Consider the following 22,247-nt stretch of genomic DNA (forward strand, 5'->3'; position numbering starts at 1 on the left):
CAAATAATTTTTCTGTCTATTCATGGTAATAGACAGAAAATAGTAATTTAAACTACTACTGAAGAGAAACACATGAGAGACTATTTCAAGAGAAGAACTGGTCATTCATCTGAATGTCTATTTCCTTCAGTGCAGGCCACTGGTCTTTAAGCTAAGCTCTAAATGTAATGTTAGATCAAATAATGAGATTCATAAGTGCATAGTAAGTTAATTCAACCTGAATATGATTTTGTTACACCATGCACTATGAATGCATTATATAGAGCTACTTTTCTAAATGCAGTAACTTCTCTACAGTACTAAATGACAGTTATCAAAGTGTCCAAAGACAAATGCTATTATCACCTGTTAAGGTGCATTTTCAGAAATTATCTCAACACTCTAACACTGGCTGGGCATAATGGCACACACCAGCACTTAGGATATGGGTGGTCCAAGCCAATCTGAGCTTTGCAAACAGTTCTAGGAAGGCTGGGCACACAGCGAGACTTTGTAAAAAGATTTTTAAAAAAACTGAGAACACCTTTAAATCAGTAAATCAGTATCCTCCTGTGTGCTTCAAGTAAATGTACTTTAAAGATGTTTATCTGCTTGCATGATGCATGACTCCACTAGCCATCACTTAGTATTCAACAACACGTGGCAACGTGATCCTGACTTCTCCTCCAGAGTGCAGGAAGGCAGTGTTTTGTAAGTATTGTACAGTGTCACACTGGTTGTCACTGTGCGATGTTTCCTTAGATTTCACGTCTTTCTGATAAATACTTGGTTCATTTTTCCTAAAGAAAATAAGAGACTGTCTTAAAGCAACATGTAAAATGTAGAAGGTATTGCAAGTCAGGTGTGGTCACCTAAATAACAGGGCAAGTTTGTCACCGAAATACCAATGTGTGTCACTGAAGTGTACTTAACTTCTATAGAATCCGTCCAAATCATTAGTGTTTAAATAATCTAACACTAATGTTTCCCTCTGGCAAATGGGTCTAGAATTTCTCTAGGTAAGGGCACTGGTCTAAGTAATCTTCATAAGGTCTTAGCATTCTTTTCTGTACATCTTAAAGGACAGGGTGACTAACCCAGGCTGTGACAGAAGGTAGAAAAACTGAGTTGTGATGTCGGAGTACAGATGTGGATTCCATCCTGCCACCCAAGACATGGTTAAACTGAGCAAGCTCTGAGAGCTTTGGTTCCTATTCTTTGTCCATAAAATTAGAAAAAAAAAATAATAGCATGTGTTTGCTACAAAAATCAAAAGGCTGAACACATAGAAAGATTCCCTTAGACCAGTTCCTGGTAACACAACTTTACTATTGTGAGACAAAGTTCACTGGAATTCCAACTCAACATTTTCAAATCTTAATGCTGCAGCTTGTGATAGGTAAGCATCTATTAGCTGTCAATAACACAGAAAAGGTTGGCAGGGCAGGGGAACGATGATATCAATATGAATAAATAGTACTACCAGCTCCAAGGCTCCTGTCAAAACTTCCGGCTACAAGAGCTCTTCTACTTGAGTGGGAAAGGATGTGGAGATTGAATCTCACACAATTCAAAGCTGGATCACACAAATGTGAGTATGTGTGTGTGTAGGGGGGCAGTAAGCGAGAAATGCAGCACCTGGGGAGAGCATGTAGGAGGCCCTGGAGAAAACACTGCTGCTGGGCGTGGTGGCACATCCCTGTCAGGGCAGCAAGCGGTAGGACTGCCAGTCCAGGCCAGTCTTGGCTACCGGGCCAGACTATCCCAAAGAACACCACCAACCCAACGCAACCGAAATGGGTTCTAAATGGAAACCACTTGGAATTGTTTTCCTTTCAAAAACCTCAGTTTAACATAGAACTCTCACTCAGGCCAAGTAACTACCAAAGGTTTCTGGCTCTTTGTGGGGGGATTCTAGCTTGACTGGTAGGATAAACACAGCAAGACAGAAACATGCAAGACAGTAGAACAAAGAGAAATAGCTCAGTCAGTACTGTGCGTTGAGAGAAGCTACTGTCCACGAAGTCTAAACCACACTGTTGCTTTGTAATGAGGAATTTTTTTTCTCTATAACTTCACAAATAAATCAAAGTGCTTCTTTTTTGTGGGGTGTGTCTTGTTATGTAGCCTAGGCTGGCCTCAAATACAGAACCATCTTTGTGTGTGGGGTTACAGCTATGTGCTGCCATGCCTAGCTAAATCCAACTATTTCTAAAGTAACTCAGTGAAGCTAGCTTTTTACAAAAAAAGAAAAGAAAAAATCTTTATCTACAAAGTAACATCATATTCAGATTAACTGATTACCAATTTAAAAGATTTTAGAGTATCACTGAATATATAATTTTTATATTCGGATTATCTCTGTACTAAATTGGCTACATAAAAATGGTGAATTTCACTTTCAATCAAGAATTTTAAAAGGTATAACCCTGATGAAACACTACGAAAAAGAAAGGGCAGGAGAAAGGAAGGAAAGAAGAAAGGATGAAGGAATGAATGAAGAAGCAGAAAGGGAAGGGGAGGAGAAGGGAGAGAGAAAGGGAGGGATGAAGATAAGGAGAAGTGGGAGGGTCGTTAGAGAAAGAATGCAGATTTAAAAAAAAACTACAGAAAACATTTCTTTGTGAGGGTGGAAAAGTCTCTTCTTGTTGTTTTTCATATTAGTTGGAAAAAAGATAATCAATTCTTCAGACCGTAATACATTATAGGAAACAATTTAGCCTTCACACCAGATAATCAAGACAAAATGGTGAGATTTAATTAAATAAAAGTTAAGCATAAAACAAGAACACTTTGCTTTTTATACTATGTGACCTTTTCCCTGGCAGAAAGTTGTTAGAGAAAGTAGCTCAGCAGTAAAAATCATTACCTCTGTGTAAATAAAACCTTGTGAATATTAGAATAATCAATAATAAAGGAAGAAGTCATATTAAAAAAAAAAACCTGTGAAGTGTTACATTTTGGTGCTGCCAAATAGAGCCACTGGAGTTGTATCATTTTTATTGGTTTCCTTAGAGACCAATCAGGGTTTCCTCAACTCTGCTTGCCTTCTCTGTGTTACTTTCTTTCAAAGGGTGCTGAGCTAGAAACTCCACAGTGCTGGTGATTGATTCATTTGTTGAGTAACGGCAGCGGTATTTTGGCTTGTCAGTCAGGGTGTCTCCCTACACTGGGTTCCCTGCTGGAAGACACGCGCTGGCACCACAGAATGGAAAAATGGAATTTAAAACTTTGATGAAGTGATCTAAAACAGCAAAAAGACCAAAAAAAAAAAAAAAAAAAAAAAAAGCATCGGTAATACTGTCCTGTGGGAATTTGGGGACTGTTGGGTTGCAAAGACCAGGAAGGGCAACACCTGTCAGCATGTGGAACTTCACGTGCTGTTGTTACACACGTCAAATAACAAAGCCGTGCAGGCATGACATCCTTCCAAAACAGCTCAGTATTAACATGCTTCCCCCCAACCCCAGTTTTTGACCTATTTTACATTATTTTATTGAGAAGGTGTGTCATATGTAACAGGATGGCACCAAACTCACTATGGAGGTAAAGATAGACTTGAACTCGCGATCCTCCTGCCTCAATCTTCCAAGCACTGGCGTTACAGGTGTGCTCTGCCATTCATGCCTAGTGGTCGAACTTTATCACTTACTGCCTATCCAATATGATCAGAGGATCTGCTGTGAACCAAACAACCTCAGTTTTGCTGTTGTTTCCAAAAAAGAACAAAAGGCACCTACGTCTTTCTAATTATCAAGTTAGCATGTCTAAACATCAATACCTCTTTTAAAGGAAATTAAAATTTTAGGACCATCAAGAATTCATAGTCACTGAAGAATTATGATTCTGGACATGTCAGAGATTCACACAGTATTTCCTCAATTATATTAAAACAAAAAAAATTGAGTTTATACTACACAGTCTGTGACATGTTATTGGAACGCTAAAACCGTGACATGCTGAGCTCTACGGTCTCTGACTCTAAGCCATGCAGTTGACTATAATCTGCTTTGCACACAGAAGACAGACCAGACAGATTAAAGTCCTCCTACTGGCCTCCCATTGCACAGGACAGCCAAGCTCCCCTATCTACAGCCCAATGGGACTAGATTCCCACCTGCTTGCTTAGTCATCCTCCTCTCTGGATGCTGCCTTCAGTCTTCCTGGCAAGGAAAGTTCCCTCCTCTCTTCCTGGGTATGAACCATCCACATTTATTTATATGCTCGTTTAAACATGACCTCCATGGTCACATTTTATGAGACAAGGCATTTTAATGTAGCAACAAACACAGATCCCTCGATGAAACCCTTAGACACTCTCCTGTTCAAATAGGTCCCTCGTTGGACCCTGCTCATGACCTTCTTCAGATAGTCTGTGGCTAAAGAATGCTGTCAGGATCCTGCACGATGCAATATGATTGGCAATGCAGCTCACTTCTTTCCCGTCGTGCAATAGTTGTGGATAAACCAACTGGCACCTGACTCTGTTTTGGTTTTTATCGTTGATGTAGTTGTTTTGTTTACTAGGAGCCGCTCAGTCTCCACATACACAATTCCCCTACATCAGTTACGAGCATAGAAGAAATCTTTATTATCAGGAGGTTCGCTTGTTTACAAACTCAAATGCAGGGTTGGGAAAAATGACATTATCTCTCATGACTACTGCCTCCCCACCTCTGCGACAGGAGACAGGAGTCCAGGAGACTATTAGCCCAGAGCTCTACTCTCAAGACACTATGCTGAGTCAGGTAATCAGTAAAGTGGTGGGAAAATGCAAGCAGGAGAATACTGGCAGTTAGCCAGGCATGAGATTCATTATAGAAAGTCAGAAACATATAATACAAATATTACAAACTCTTTTCACCACTTTCTAATTTAAGCATCATTATATTTTTTTCCAAAATTATTCCTAAGTGTACATGTTGCTTTTGCAATCAGAAAAAGAAAAAAAATGCTTTAAAAAGCACTGAAGAAAAGTTGTTTAACAAATTGTCATTTTGGGTGTTTTTTTCTTTTTAGGAAAAAAACAACAACAATAAGGCAAAACACTTTTATTTGCCTTAAGTACTCAAGATTTGACTCTTTGGTGGCCCATGTCTTTAATCCTAAAACTGCAAGGTAATAGAGGATAAGTTCCAGGCCAGCCTGGTCTACATGACAAATTTCAGACTATGGAGTGATACCTTGTCAAAAAAGAAAAAAAAAAAAAAAAAAAAAAAAAAGAAGAGGAAAAGAAGTGAAAAAATTTTTTCACAGGGGAAAAACTTTCAAAAGTAGTGTCTGTGTTTTTGAAGTTTTAAAATAGAAGAAATTTTAAATGATGAAATAAACAAAGCAGTAAAAAAGAGCAAGTAATTAAACAGAGGTTAAGATTCTCCTAAGACATTAGCAGCTGCAGGGCAATCCAGGCCCCTCCAGACCACCCTGAGCACTCTAGGGCAGCAATAAATGCCAGCTCTGCTCCCCAGCACTGCCCTGCTACTCTCTTTAGGTAGTTCAGGTGCTCTTGCATATTCATTCATTCATTCATTCATTCATCCATTCATTCATTGTTGTTGTTTTAAGACAAGGTCTCACTTGCTGCTGGCCTGGAACTCAAGAGAAATTCGCTAGCTGGGATTAAAGGTCTGTGGCCACCATGATGCCTCTTTCATGTTTAAAGCATCCCTTGTTTGTTGGCTGCTGCTTACTTGCCTGTGACAAGCTAGGAGATTGTGATTTCTAAATCACTGTTCTTCACATAAGTAAAAACAATAGAGTCAGATTAGGTAATTTAGGAACTCAGCAATTAAAACAGTTAAGAAAAAGCAAAAAGTCCTATTTCCTCCAATGAGAAAACAAGTGTTAGTGGAATTCAATGGGCAATGTTCCACCTTGGGGAACATTAGCTTTTCTATCTCTGTCTATCTGTCTCTCTTTCTTCCTCTCTCCCTCCCTCTCTTCTCTCTATCCTGCCTCCCTGTCTTATTCCTCACTCTCTCCCCTCCTTTCCCTTCCCTCCCTCTCTTCTCTTCTCTCCGCTGCCTCTCTCCCTCCTTCCGCACTCTCTGCTTATCGTGACAATCTGCTAGGTCCAGCAGGCTACATGACTAGCTACTTCTCTCTCTCTCTCTGTCTTTTTTTTTTTTTTGTCTTTACTCAAATTCATCATTTAGGATGATGTAGTCCTGACCATCTGCCTGCACTGGAATCCCTCAAGGGGACAGGGTAAGAAGTAATGGCATAGTTGTTCTCACCATTTTTTACCACCAGCAGCTGAACAATGCTTAATTACACAAACCGTGATTCCAAATAGTAGCAAATATTGGTTGTATTGTTTTTCACTTTTTTCCAAATTTTTAACTGGACAGTTTCACATAAGTATACATACATATATTTTTTACATTGGCTATATAAAGTTTCTGCTTCTTGAAAAACTATGGCTACAAATTTAAAAAAAAAATATGCCTATTTTGTTTTTACTTTTACAACCTCTCTCCTAGCTCTGTAAAAGATTATCATTTTTATTTCAGAGGTGTCCAGAGGGAAACTGTTAACTGTTAAGACTTAAGAACAAGTAGTTAAAATAAGGTGAATAAAATGTAGTCAGAAGTTACCTAATTTAAATTTCTAAATTATATTCAGTATGTTCATTGGCTAATGCACAATCCATCTTCAGTACTGAAGGAAACATGCAATATTTATTTCATTATATTCATTCCCTTAGGAGAAGGCTAAGCTAATTAATTGAAGCATTTTTAAAATTTTCAATCTTGCTTCACAAATTGTATCAAAAAAGGATGACTTAATAAAAACCATATACATGAAAATGTATGGCTAAAATGTAACCATGATCAAGAGATTAGAGTCCATTTGTCTGTAATTGTAAATATTCTAGTTTACTGAAGTTAACATTTTTACTGTCATTTCATACAGAACATAACTTATATTGTTTAAATAAGTTGAAAATATTTCCTTACCAATATTGGGGTGCTTCAAGAGACGGCAGATTCTAGCTTCCCTTTCCAGTTTCTGGTGATCTGTTTTAAAAAAATAATAACAATAAATTACAAAAAAAAAAACAAAAAATAGTAAGTCATAGTAGGCAGCATACAGACAGCATAAAGCATTTATTCTAATTTACCCTTTGATTTCTTTGAAAAACACTGATCATCTGAAGTTTTATACAGGTGAATGCCACCTAATGCATCAATCTACCCTTCTGCAGTTTGTAGCTTGGTGTTTGATCGAGTTATAGAACATGTCGAACCTGGTAGGGCTGGCACAGAATAATAACACTCCTTGTCTTAACGTTAAGTGAAAACAAAACAAAACAAAAAACATTGCATTTTGTTTAGTATTTGATTTTATGTAGTGGAGTTTTGAGTTGGTTAACTCAGTGAGCTCATATCTCATTCTGTGCTCCAGGCTGACTCCAGGCTGATTCCAGGCTCGGGAGCCTCCTGCTTCGGGGTCTCATGTGCTGGGACACCTGGAAATAACTCAGTTCGAGCAATATCCATAGAGGATGCATATTTGGAAACAGGAATCCAAATGCACCAGTGTAATGAGGCCACTATAGTTTACCCCTAGGAGCAAAGTGTTTCTTGTATGGTCCACTGCTTGTCCAAATTCCTATGTGGGTGCTGTCCCTCTAACAGTAAGAACTTTCAAACTTTGCATCACCTGGTCAGCTCTGTCTTTCCCTGCCTGCTTAACATATTTTCCCTAGTAAACACTTCCCTTTTTTAGGTAAATAAAGTAATAATGAAAATAGAGAATCTATTTTACATTGCTTGTGAGTCTCTTTGATTCCTGTCCACCAAATGAGGATCACACCCTCAGGTTTGCCTTGATATTCAGGGTGCTGTGACATTCTGTTGGTGTTTGGGTATATGAAGAACATCTGAACTTATAAGTGTGTGAAGGACATAATTTAACGGGCTTTTCAAATAACTGTAAACACTAATTTTAATATCACACCCAAACTCAACACAAGTAAACTTTTTTTTTTCAATGCAGTTTATTCAGGAACATTGAACAATTTTTTTTTTTTTGTTTTTTTATGTAAACTTTTTTTTAAGCTTAGGTACAGTGTGAAATTTGAGACTTTACAAATTAAATTTATGAGCCATATCAAATGGGGTTATAAATGTTAATGTTTAAGTCAAATGAGCTTTCAACATTATATATTGCCTAATATAATTAAACTTTACTCTATAACATTAAAATCTTTTGCTTTTTTCTTATACTTAGAATTGCACAATTTTAATCACACGATACCTTTGTCACTGGAAACTAGTGGTTCAGTAAATGATGCAGTCCCTCCTAATGCTGGCTGACATATTTCATGGTAAGACTTCATAAAAGTTAAATCTGTTAATATCACCACCAATCACATCAGAACAACCTTTACACTGGGTTATCAGACAACTCTTACAGGTAGATAAAGTTTTCCCATACAATTATGATGTCAGCAACGAATGCTGCCAGCTGTCGCTGCTCTTCTTTGAGTGAGGTGCTCACTGTTCACATCTGTCCATACCACAGCTTGCTTTTCTTTTCTCCAGTAACAATGATGCTGGAGGAAGGAACAGCTGGTTAAGCTCCCCCTCCAGCCACCACACTAGTTCCTTATCCTGACCATCCACCACACTTGGGGAAAGAGCAAAAGTGCCTCTCTCATGCAGACCAGCAGTCCATGCAGAAGGGTACAAAGATGCATCAGTAAATAGCGACAGCCAAGACTGAACAACTTTGAGTCCTTCATCATAGACAATACAAATGAAACACCGCCACCCCTGCAGTGGGACAGCAGTGCTAAAATTAAGAAGACTGATACTATGGTTTGGCACCACTGCCTTGAGACATGCAAATTCTAGCAATGCTAGTGGCCATTACTTTTGCATTCATGACATAGCACGTGTCAACACACACACACACGACTGTTACCAGCTGGTTTTTCTAGAGGCAAATAGGGTCTTCGTATTATTTAAGAATACATTTAACTTTACAGGTCCCCTGAGAGAAGTACAGGAGTTCCTCAGATCCATATTTTGAAACCATCAGCCTGTCAACCACTGACTGCTGCATGTAGACGCTTTCTTCTGGAGCTTTTGGGAATAACATGTATGCAAGCACAGGCACACTGAGAGAAAACCAGTATGTTCACGAAGTGACTGCACTGCATGGACAGGCCCTAAAACACTTCCTCTGGGTTGGCAAATAGCAGCCTGTACTACCAAAAGCAGTTTGTTTTTCAAAAGGAATTCTTCAAACTGTGATGCTTTGAACAAATCTTAATTCTTAACTATATATAAATATTCTTATTTAAAACTTGCAAGTAAACACAAAAGGTTACATCAAACTTTGAAAATGTATTCATTATCATTATCTTAAGTAAAGAGTTTAATGTGAGGCATATGTAAGACATTTGCTTACAAGATTTATGATTTCATTGTGAACGTAAGAATATGCAAATACATGCTAACCGTGTTACACAATTATAAAATATGAAAAATATGTAATTACATAAATAAGAAAAACATACATAAAGTAAAACATATATAAGGTAAGAACAAGAAAGCAAAGGAACTTTACAGACAATAAGTTTTACATAGTTTTAGCTGTACAGACAAAAATAATTAGAGATTTACTATTTTATTTTTTGGTTTTATGGCTGGCCTGAAAGTTGCTATGCATAACAGGCTGACCATGAACTTCCAGAAATCTTCCTGCTTCTGCCTCCTGAACACTGGGGTGACAGGCATGTGCCACCACACTTGTCTTACAGATTTTTATAAAGCAAGTTATTATTGGAAGAGCTTCTACCTTGCAAATTTCATATGCTGAAGACCTAATCCCCAGATCTGCAAACATTACTATAGCTGTGGACAGAATGTTTTAAAAAGTAGTTAAAACAAGGTCACTGGTGTGTGCTCTAATCCAATATGGCTGCTGTATGCAAAAACAAGAAACCAGGACATGGGCACACTGGCAAGAAAAACTGTGAAGAGGGACAAGGATGCTATCTGTATGCCGAGGAGAGAAGTCAAAGGAAAACACGCCTAACACTTTGGTTATAGATGTCCAACTTGCAGAACCGTGTGAAGAAGTAAATTCAGTCTGTGTACTTCTATGGTGGCCCAAGAAAACCACGAGATGCATGCACGAGCTTCCTGCTGTGATGTGTCAAACATTGCAGGGGTAGAAGCAGAAAACGTAGAATCATCGTTTTTGTGGGTCACAACCCTGGAATTAACTATGCCCAGCAATCCAGGGACCAGCCATGGCTGAGAACTCATATGTTTCCAATTCTGCAGACTGTTTGGTACTGTTCAGTTGTGCAAATGGCTGCAAAGCTGTGGGCCTTGGTTCTGAGTTTGGCTGCAGCTCTTAGCCCTTAGTCCCCAGAATGTACCATGAGGTCACAGGCACTATAGATAAAGTCAGGGAAATAAAAGTGAAAGCCATTCTCTTATTTAGCCTAAGCATGGTAGACATGGTCTATGTTTGCCATCTTCCATTGGTTAGAGGTAAGAAACTGGACTGTCCCAATTCTGACACAGACAGCAAAGAGCAAGTGTTACAGGACTCTCCTCTGGTCTGTCCACCACAGCTCACTTTCCAATGTTGTGCTGTTGCATCTTTCACTCTTTGAGCAGCTTCACTGACTCTTTTTGCTCACCCTGTCATTCAGCTCTACACCTCCCGTGAATCATCAAGTATTCTGCACTCTCCCACTGGGGCATGTTTTGACATTCCAAAAAGGTGATGATCTAACTAAATTCTAGCTTTTACAAAAATTAGAATTTTATAATAATGGATATGCATATCAACTGGTATGATTCAAATTCAACGTCAAGTTCACAATTTTACTTTTAGAGGGAGTAGGTAAATGAGGAGGAGGGATTCCTTCAAAAGCACATGTCTGTATTTATCCTGCTGACAAGATAAATTCATTATACACTTAAAGTTTCCTTTACTTTTCCTCCAGTCAGCAACAAACCTCCTACATTCTACCACATTATTCCCAGCACTCGCAACCACCACAGCAAAAGACAAGGATGGTTATAAACGGCAAGAGGCTGACTCATGATGAGGCTTGGCACTCTGGAGGTTTTTGCTTTCTGAGACATTTCCCTGTAGAGTATGCTATAGAGCTGAGGCTGGTCTTGAGCTGGTCCTGTACCTTTTCCCAATTGCTGGAATTACAGGTATATCTCACTGTACGCATATGGTTCTAGGGACAAAAATGCAAGGCTCTGTCAGTAATAGGCAAGTACTGTATCACCTGAGCTACATCCCCAGACCTGAAGATTATTAGCCAAAAGCCCTGACGCTAACATAGAACCATCGTTCCTTGCCATTTTATGAAGGTGCTCTAGCTGTAACAGATGGGCTTCATTCTCCCTGTGAAGCTAAGCCCCAGACTATTATGAATAAAACTATAAGCATCCAGGCTGTAATTTTTTCAGATTTGATGAGATAAATGGAGTTAGCAGCATGTGGTTGAAGAATTGTTATAAACAATCTGCAAAGAAAACATATTTCATTCAGTCTTGACATGGAGTCTGTGGGGAATAGTGTCACCAAAAACATGGGGCTCGGCGGGGATCGGCGGCTCATGTCTTTAATCCCAACTAGCAGGAGGCAGAGGCAGGAGAATCTCTGTGAGTTCAAGGCCAGCCTGTTACAGTTATTTTTATATAACTGTTGGTTTCTGTTTCTCTCTTAAACCAGCTGTCATACAAATAATTGAGACTCCATTGTATTTGTTTATAATAAGCATCACAGCACAATACCTGAGCAGATATCACACTATTTTCAGCCTTCTGAGCTAATTTGGTTTCCTCCCATCATACATCCCAGAATACTTGAGGGTTGTAAAACAGTTTCTGAGTAAAAATATATTTACCTTTTCTAGCGGTAAAATACTGAAAAAAGTTAACTCATTTCAAACAAAAAGAAAACTTGAAATTCAGACATATTGACGAAGTGACCTTTCATGTGCTCAAGAATAAAAGTTTAATATTTGTGAAAAACATGTGACCACTCATATGAGTGTTAGCCCTCAGCTTCTTTCCCCCCACCAACACAGGTAGCATGACAACTACACAAAGCAACAGCTTGCTGATCTGACTGTCAGGAAATTAACTCTCACTAACAGCAAGATTCTGAGCGTAATTATTTGGCCCCCTTTGCACAAATACCAAAACATTAAAATATGGACCTTAGGGGAGAGGAGTTGTCGCTGGCTCCTTGCTTTGCCATGTGATATCGTCACGACTAACACTATGAGTTGGTTATCATCCAGCGTAGCCCCTGGGGATCTCAGGTGCGACACCTCACAGGCGCTCATCCAGTGGGGAGCATCTTAGCAGAGTGTTAAAAAGTTAAAACTTTATAACTATCTTGAGCATATATGACAGCTTCAGATGCACAAAATAGACATTACATAAATATTTGGTGAATTTTAAAAAAGGAAAAGAAAATGATGGATGCTCCATTCTTGTTTGACAACTTCTGTGAGCTAAGAACCAAGGCAAACAAAGTTGTAAAAATATAAACCTCGTAAAGTAAATAAATAACCTGGTTATAAAATATTCAATAATAAATATATTAACCTGTTAATGGGAAAACCTGAAGAGATGCCATCTTAGAAATGGACCATATTACATAGCCTTAACCTGGAAGCTCCAGAGTTACATTCTGAACATGCTTTTCTTGTGAAAAAAAAAATATATCTCAGCCATTAAGACAGTCCTCTGGAAAGAATATAAGTCCATTTAAATAGGTCGCATTCAAAAACACATCACTAAAAATGGATTTAAAGTCATCATATTCTCTTACAAGTTTTAAAGATCCATTAATGTTTCTCATTTTAACCTTCCACTGTGAATGTGTCAGGTCACAAATTTGAACTTTTAACCATCTGATCTGGGTTCTTTCTGATATCAGGTATCGGCAAACCCTTATTATTTCTGCTATCCACTGAGCATGTCAGTGTCACTTTACAATGATGAAAATGACATTCTTATTGCACTGACCATTCATTTTTCTCAATTTAGAAGTAAAATCTTAGCGTTTTCTCTGTGCAGGAAGACCATACAAAAGTTAAATTATGAGTTACGATGCCAATCCAATGCCATTTCTATGTAGGCTAAGTAGAAACTATAGTTCCCTTTGTGGAGATGTCTCCCCTTCCACTTATTTCATAATAATCATTTTATTTAAAAAAGAAAAACAAAAAAAAGAACTGGCATTCTGCTTGATTTCACCTTACATTCTTCATGTTTACCTCTGGAGGAAAGTGAACTGACTAGATAAATGAAGGGTCCAAAAGTGCCTGATGTAAAAACCAATCCAGAGAGCTGGGAATGTCCCTGGCTTCAGGGTAGACAAGGATTACTAACCTGGTTCTAGCACTGACTGACAACTGGAGATTCCAATGACTTGCCCTAAGTGTCCACATCTTGATTCATATTTCGCTTTCCTCTACGTGTAGTTTTCCTTATGAGACTGGAAGGATCTGCAGATAATTTCATTTTTGTGCCAGGCACCATAGACCTCAGTCACCTGATACATCTCATGACTTACAGACTTATGAACTGTAGGGTATCTCATTTACATAGGAAAATTAACTTCCAATGCTTTGAGGCACAGGCACAGCTGTAGCTGACTACAGTTTATAGAATATTCAATACGTGACTAAAGCAAACTTTTAATGTTCCCAGTACAGAAAAATGATAAATCTCTGAGATGACAAAAATGCAAATTTGATCTGATGATTACACATTAGATATATTATCAAAATATCACGTTGAAACCTTTAAATAAGTGTTAATTAAAAATAAAAGTATGTTAAAAACATAGCCACCTATAAAATCGGCATAACACGTCTAGCACCAGGTACTGCACGTAGTTGAAGGAGGTTCCCTATGGTGAATAGAATCATCATTAACATGAATAAAAGGGGTCTGACTGATTTTAAGATAGACTACTTTAAGTTTCAGTAAAATTATACTCATTCCATCAAGCAAAGAGATCAAATCTCACACCACCCTTTAGGAGAGGGAAGTCAACACAACGCTGGGTCAGTGATGGGCAGGACAGCTCCTCGGCTCTGGAGGCTTATATATGTGCAACCTCGTGTCAGGACCAGGAGGATGGACTCGGGTATTCCCTGGCCTTCTCTGTCCCTCCTTCCAGTGTGCTTATACTGAGTAAATCATCTTTTTCCGTTTTTCTATTAGAAAATTAGGGAGAAAAATCGATGTATTTTAAAAAGTCATTCATGTTTATGGTATATTTCACTTCTTAAACAAACCCCAAAAAACCAGGGAACTATTTAGCCTAAGAGTAATGTTTTTTAAACAAATTAAACTGGCCGTGTCATAAATTAGCCTTTTATGTAATTTCAGATAGTTTTATTTAGGTGGGGGGAGGGAGGTACACAGAATCTTACCATGTAGCCTAGGCTGGCCTTGAACTCATGATGACCATTCTCCCTCAGCCTCCTCAGTGTATATGGCACTGTGCTCAACTCAATACTTTTTTTGCTGATCTACTTCATAGAGTCAAACTGAACACTGTTCTGATAATCTGTCATGAAAGATATTATAAATCTTTCAGTGGATAATGCCATACTTTATTTCTTTTTTTTTTTAATTTTCATACTTTATTTCTTAAGACAGTAAAGGAATAAATAAATTTGATAGCACCATCCTTATATCACCTTCTAGGAGAATTATATTATTTCTACCATAAACAATGGCATCCATTCTGAGAGACAATGTTAAATGTCACGAAATAATGCTCTACATGAAGTTATACAAATGTAAAGTGAAAGCTGTGTCTTATAAGGGTCTTATTCACTTGCAATTCAAGTGACACAGTATGTGTTAGGCCTTCTAATGTTCTAAGTATGGTGCACATTAATTTATATAATGTATTTTTCTATGACCATTTAATTAATGTCCAACTGTACAGAATATATTGTATCCATACATAAAGATGGAAATGCTTGCTGGGACCTACCACTCTGTAGAAGAGCCACTGAGGAAACCTGTCACTACTTCTTAGTGATAAACTGTGGGTCTAAAGGAGCTTTGATCCACTAGGGGCACAGGGGAAATACTTGATGCACAGTTAAATGCAGACACACGGGTCCAAAACAATACTGTAGATTGATCGGTAAAATCAAGAGAGTGTAGGGTTGGGGAAGCCTACTTACAGCTTGTAGTCTTGCCTGACGTTAGGCAGCCCAGCCCCTGGCCCCTTGAATGGCTTTGCTACTGTGCCTCAGTGGCCTACTGTGCCCTCTGCTAACACGGATGCATCTCTGGCAGCTCCACTGCAGGGCACTTGACATAGGAAGGTTGCCACAGACACAGGTAAGAAGAGCATCATGTCCTGGACGGGCCCAGCTACAAGCATAGCCCTTCAGGGTAGAGGAAACAGTGCAGGGAAGGTCGAATTAGTTCAAGGTGGTAGGGGATGGGGGGGTAGGGTGTGCATTCACCAGGACAGCATTTACGGTTCAGGGTCTTTATAGGGGAGTTTTCCCAGAAGAGTGTATATGGCAGAATGGATCATCTCAGGATTGTCAATATCATTTAAAAAGCCCTTATAAACAAAGAGAACCGGAGGACATGAGTGGGATGCATATTAAGATTAAAGTGGTTTATATATTTGTATATATATTGTAACTATGTCAACAATGTAAGCATATAAACAGCTATGAGATGAATTCTGTGTAATACTCTACCTTGCTTCCACATTTGCTATCCTCCGGATTTCCCCCAGATTTCTGAGAGGGCTGCAGGGATTTTAAGACACAACTCCATTTCCACGTTAGGCTGAATTCAGCTGAGTCATTGATACACTTTGTATGAAAATCCTTTAAATTTTGGCTGCCTAGAGATTAAAGAGGCCCAGAATGGACACAATGCGTGCTAAATATAATCCACCCTTTTCCAATCATTACAACAGCCCTGGAAAATTTTACAGACAGTTGACTAATAACATAAGAGTGTATTCTTGTGCGTGTGTGTGTGGTAAAATAAAGCTATTTTGCTTTTATTAAGTATTAAATACATACAACTTAGTCAAAAGGTGAAACCAAGGGCTGTCTTTTACAGCTTTCTGAGGAGCAATTTTTAATGTAGTTTAATATTAACATCTTAAAATGGAGATAAAAGAATGACTTTGAATAACAATACAGATGAATAAAAGAAAAGAACTGCAAGCAATGTGAATTTTTATGGCGCTTGAAGCACCTGACGTTTTTCATCCCAATAGCCAATTCCCCTCTGAGTCGACAGGAGTGGGGAAGCTGCAGTCTTGTGATCTCTCCTGTGCAGGGGCTCCTGTACCGGCCTACACAGTGAGTTCACAGACCAGCATGCATTTTTTTTTTTTTAATGAAAGCTCCCATCACAGTATTTTTAACAGCAATCAACCTCTCCCCCTTATTCCTCTTCCCTTCTCAACACATTTGTGGCTGTAAAGGTCTTTGAGAGCCAGTGAAGGAGAAGCCGGACTGAAGGTCTATTTAGTAAGTAAATTTCAGAATAAGTGCACCTGCCTGGCCATGCTGTCTGTGACGGAGTTGTGCTAATGCTAGTCATCTGAGTGTAGAAATGTTTCCGGCAACCTTCAGCACCTAGTCTTCAGCAGGAGGATGCGACACCCCATTGGCGGCATCGTGATCATGGACCAATACTACAGGATGTTCCACACATGTATAGGAAGAGAGGTAGAGGCATTTGCTTTCTCTGTTTTTCTGTTTTATACATTCCACGGTATTTGCCAGCGCATTAAAAGTCACTGTCAGCCAGGCACAGCAGTATATGAGATACTATTGTGGGAGCTCAGGAGTTCAAGGTCATGCTTGGAGCATGGTGAATTGGAGGCCTGCCTAGGCTACAGAGACCTTGTCTCAAGCAAAATAATAATAATAATAATAATAATGATAATAATAATACATAAATAAAAGTAATAAACTAAAATGTGCCTATTCTTACTACACTATTTATTTTATTTTGAATTTACTTTTTTAAAGCTAAAATTAATTGACATTTTTTAAGAATCTTCTAAATCACGCTGTCATTAGGTCCACCCAAACATGTGTGCAACACATATGATTGGCAACACATATGATGGGATGCAGAAATGTCTTTCACTGTTCGAATACTAAATGTAAAAGATGAGATTTGCATATTAAGATATTATGCACAAATGTTATAGCATTTGCCTTCCTTTTTAAGTGAATAGTTACTTGTTTTGCTAAAACAGTCACTAAAAGCCTATTTCTGCATTACATCACTCTCACTCATGAGTGTTCAACCACGGAGGAAAGACACCAACTGAAAACTTGGAGGAAAAATGAATCCTCACAAGGCTCTCCCAGCAACAATGGCAAAACAAAACAAACAAAACCAGAAAAGCTTATAAATGCAAAACAATAAAACCAAAACCTTGTTTTTATTTCTCTCCATCTCATTAAAATGCGACAAAGATAAATCTGGGCACAGGGTCTTTTCTGAGACTGACACTCCACCAAGGACCATGTATGGATATAACCTAGAACCTTTGCTCAGATGAAGCCCGTGGTAGCTCAGTAACTAATTGGTTTCCCATAGTAAGGGGAACAGGGGCTATTTCTGACAGGAACTCAATGGCAGGCTCTTTGACCTCCCCACCCCCCAAAGGAGGAGCAGTCCTGCTAGACCACAGAGAAGGACTTTGCAGCCAGTCCTGAAGATACCTGATAAAACAGGGTCAGATGAAAGGGGAGGAGGTCCTCCCCAATTAGTGGACTTGGAAAGGGGCAGGGAGGAGAATAGGGAAGGAGGGAGGGAGGGAGAGAAGGAGGGAGGGAGGAAGAGGAGGAGGGATGGTTTGGGAGGGAATGAGGGAGTGGGATACAGCTGGGATACAGAGTTAATAAAATGTAACTAATAATAAAAAAATAAAATTAAAAAAAAAAGATGCTACAAAGATAACATTACCAATAGGAAAATAATTCCTGTGTCATGCATGGTACTTAAACATTCTCACAACTGGCATTTTTAGTAACCAGATTAACAAACAGACCAAGGATAGATACTCTGATGGTTACTCTTGACTGAAAACTTGATGAGCTTTACAATTGCCATGGAAACAAAGCTCTACTTGGGAAGGACTATCTAGGTTAAGATAAACAGGGCAAGAAGACACTGCCCCACCAAAGTGGGTATTTTGTCTCGGCAATGAGACAAATATCTGATATAGACTCTGATACCTGTTTTGGAAAATGTCTACATGCTTAAAATTTAGTAATAAAACCAGAAAGTCATGGTTTAAATAAGGATGACTTGTTAATACCAGTATAATATTACAAACCTGTAATCGTGACAATAGGGAGGCTGAAGGAGAAAGACTGACAAGTGCTAGATGGTCTGCATGCAACATAGTGACACCTTGTCTTAGTCACCCCTATGACACAAAGCACATGCACACACACACACAGAAGGAGAGAGAATGTCCTTCAAAAAAAAGAGAAACTAGCATTTATCAGGCTGCATTTATCAGTCATTTTAATGCAAGGAAATTGAAGTCTTACTTATTTTATTAGATACATATCTAATCAACTCATAAATAGATCAAAGGCATTAATAAAGCCCTGAAATCTTGAAGCTGATAGAAGAAAACATAAGTAAAGCACTGTAAGATGCAGGCATAGTTATAATATCAAAAAATAAAGGAAAGAAAAAGAAAACCACAAGAATACACAAAACACTATTTGCCATTCTCTAGATTACTCCTTACGAGTTGTTTGGCTTTGAAAATTGTCAAGTGAAATCCTTTTTTATGCATGAAAAACAAATAAATAGAATTCTAAGAAAGATAGAGGCTTAAATACTAGATGGAGAGGTGGAAAAATGGGGAAGGACGGTAAGGGGCAGGGATGAATCAAACAGAGCATAATGATACACACTTAGGAAAATGGCTTAGGAACCCATCACTCTCTGGGCCTCCTTAAGACCATACTTCAAAAAAAAATCTGTCTATTTTTATTCTCAGTCTGGCACACCCTGTGAGTGCTTTTATTTCCTACTTGTACAAATAAAGGAAGGCTGATGCAACCACTTAAAGGTAAAAATTCCTACTGAGACAAGATATTGAAGCGAAACAACCTCCATTTTAGCGGAAACGTTGGCGGGTAAAAATTAAGTGGTTGTCTGGTTTTGTAATCAGGAAACCACTGCTCACCTCCCGTTATAATGAGCCTATCAAAGGGTATCACTCCAGACAGAATGGTCCTTCGACCCCTCCTATTCCTGGCAGGGCAGGGGTATATTTAAGGTACAAAACTGGTGGGAAGATGTGACACTAAGAAGAAAGAACTGAAAAGATGCATCAGTTTTAACTCCTATTGTTGGAGAAAAGCACGGATGACTCCTTTATCCCCGACTAACAGGCATGAAATTAAGGTAGGCTCTCTGTCTTGAAACTGGAAGGTCAGGAGCCTCTGTTGTGATGGAACTATGCTTCCAGCAACAGCAAGAGCAAAATGTGTGTTTCTTAGGAAGGGGCTGTGATAGATCCTGCAAAGGCCTCCTGTGGTCCACCCCTTACCTGCACAGCCCACCTTCTACAGCCTGCCTGCCTTCGAGGTAAGCCCTTTTTCACCCCTTTTCCGAGCTCGGTCTCTGATTTTAGTCCCCACTCTAGTGTAAGCTTCCTCTATTATTAGTTTAGGAAGTCTGACTTTTGTTTCGTTTTACGAGACAGTGAAGCCTTTACAAGGCTGTGCAGCCTTGGCTGTCCTGGACTTGCTTTGTAGACCAGGCTGCCCTCAAACTCACCTGCCTCTGCCAACCTGAGTGCTGGGATTAAAGGTGTGAGCAACTACACCCAGCTGAGAAATTTGACTCTTAAGTGATACATTTTCATAGAAAATATGAATGCATTTCAACTAAATGAAAAATAATTCCCCTAAAACTGATCTATCTAACTAGATCGCTGTTCACAGCTTCAATGCAGGCCCTCCCAGTGTCTCCCTATGCACATACACAGCACATTGCTTGAGCTCTTGTTTATGTTTATAAATTGTCCAAAGCCAACTTAAAGAGTTTCTTGGTACAGAGAGACTGCAGGCTGGCCTGATAAATGAACAATTAAAAGGCAGACGAACCTGAATTGGATTGGAGGTAGCAAGAGATGTCCTTGCCAGGTACAACATATCCTAACATATCACTGCCTACTTCCCACATGTAACTCCATCTACAGAATCTAACAGGCTCTGTAAAATGTCTGCGTAACTTGAAAAAATGGAGTGGAATCAAAATCACTTAATCTGGTGAAATGGGTGATTTTGGAAAGAAATCCTAAGAAGCTACTATGTTAAGAAAGCACAGAGGAAGGCTCCCTGTAGTGGCAGAAATAAAATTCCAGGTAAAGTTTATGAAATTTTGTTGACCTAAAAACAGGGTCATCTGCTCTTAAAAATAACTGCACTCTTTACTTCCTTCATAATTTACCATTCTGCTGTGGCCATCAGTGCCTACTGCTTGCGCAAGGCAGCAAAATCTCCTCTTGTGATGAAGATACAATTCCTGTCATCTTGAAATACACAACTAAGATTGGGCGGCTCCTGGGGTTCAGATTTTGATCCATTAAAGTAACAGCCAAAGAATGGTGAAAAACGGAGGAACGATACCACTGTAAATCCGGGGGTTGTGCTACACAGACTGTCTGAGGCTTGTGGACTGCTTACTTGACGCACGGAGGGGTTCTCCATGCCCGACAGCTCACTGCTCAGTTGACTTTATTCGTGAAAGGCCTGGCATGCTGCCAGCCTTGCACTTCCCTGAATGCCTGCCAACACTCTGTGGTACTTCCACAGACACACAGAACTGGCCCAACACTCAGCCTCTCAGTTCCTTGACCCTGTCTCCATTCCCATTCTATTTCAGTCACCACTCCCGCCTCCCCTCCAGAACCAGGAAGTTAAAGTCCCCAGTTTCTAACCACCAAACGCTCACTTTCCAAAATTGCTGGTAGTCCCCAATTGCCCCGGGGGTAGGTATAAATTGGTGAATTCAGCTCAACATTAAGCCATAAACCATTAAACCTTTTACTTAAAACATGAAGGTTATATATTTTTTGCAATGTGTGTGTGTTGTGTTATGTTTGTGGTGTGTATGTGGTATGTGGGAGGTGAATGTTTGGGTGTGGGTATGTGTTTATGTGTTGTATATGTGGGGTTTTGTGTGTGTGTGCATGTGTGTCACCACGGCAGGGTTCTGTAGTATGAGCTTTGTAAATGATCAACCTGACAAGAATGATGTTTCTCAATAAGGCCACTCCTCCACGGTCCTCTTCCCTAAATCCTTTTCCATGCTTAATTTCAAATTTAAATATTTAATAAGCTTAATCATGGTACACAGCAAATATTCAATAAATACTGGTTAAATGGATTCAAAACTAAGGAACAGGTGATACAAACAAGAAAATTTAAGTAAAAAGTCAAGGTCACTCATGATAAGAACTCAGATAACTTCCTTCTTCTGGGGCCACAGAAGCAAGAGCATAATCTGGCCTGTTGATCTAGAAGCTGATGTAAGTAATAGTCTCACAGTACAAGGTCATTTCATGAAAACCTTAAACCACGATAAAGGAACACACAAACCTTAGCCTTAGAAAAGAACGAAGTAGGTTCTAGTAAATTCCGTGTTCACCGACAAAGACAAATACACATTCTTACACGCACACACCTCCTAACCAAGAACCGAAGAACAACACCGGATGACCTGCCAACATAGATGGAGGAGCTCTCAAGAAGCCCCACCCCTACAGGAAGGCACAGCAGTGACTGCTGGGAGAAGCAGACTCAGTCTTCGCCAGGGACAGACTCTCATAACTGCTTATTCAATACCAATATGTCACATATATATGCCTATATATGTAACAATAATAATTAAAGATTTAATAAAGAGGTCATAAATTTGAGAAGGTGTGGTGGAAGAAAACAAGGGAAAATTAGGAGGAGAAGAAAGGGCAGGCACTAATATGAAATTCTCAAAAAACGATGTAAAAATACAAAATCTCAATTACAACCCTTCCATTAAAAAGAAAAAAGATAAAAATGGCCGACATACACAGAGGGGGGGAAATGGCTTTCCACGGTAGCAGAGCTCGTGAAAATGCAGAGGACCTAACCTAGCACAGCAGTGTCAGCTGGCACCTGGGAGGTGGAGGCAGGAAGACAGTGTGTCTGAGGCCAGCCTGGGTTACACCGT

At 39.2% G+C, this 22,247-nt stretch overlaps 1 protein-coding gene across 12 annotated transcripts in view; it reads right to left on the reverse strand.

Moving 5' to 3' along the window:
• The window catches only part of Camk2d (calcium/calmodulin dependent protein kinase II delta), a 256,393-nt gene that overhangs the window by 159,213 nt on the left and 74,933 nt on the right, over positions 1 to 22,247 (reverse strand). For all 12 annotated transcript variants that reach the window (XM_060392779.1, XM_060392777.1, XM_060392782.1 and 9 more), the window contains exon 3: positions 6,939 to 6,998. In XM_060392779.1, coding sequence (XP_060248762.1) covers positions 6,939 to 6,998 — 60 coding nt within the window. The remainder of the gene's footprint in view (positions 1 to 6,938; positions 6,999 to 22,247) is intronic.

The sequence above is a fragment of the Meriones unguiculatus genome, chromosome 10, assembly GCF_030254825.1.
Source record: "Meriones unguiculatus strain TT.TT164.6M chromosome 10, Bangor_MerUng_6.1, whole genome shotgun sequence".
NCBI classification, from domain to species: Eukaryota; Metazoa; Chordata; class Mammalia; order Rodentia; family Muridae; genus Meriones; species Meriones unguiculatus.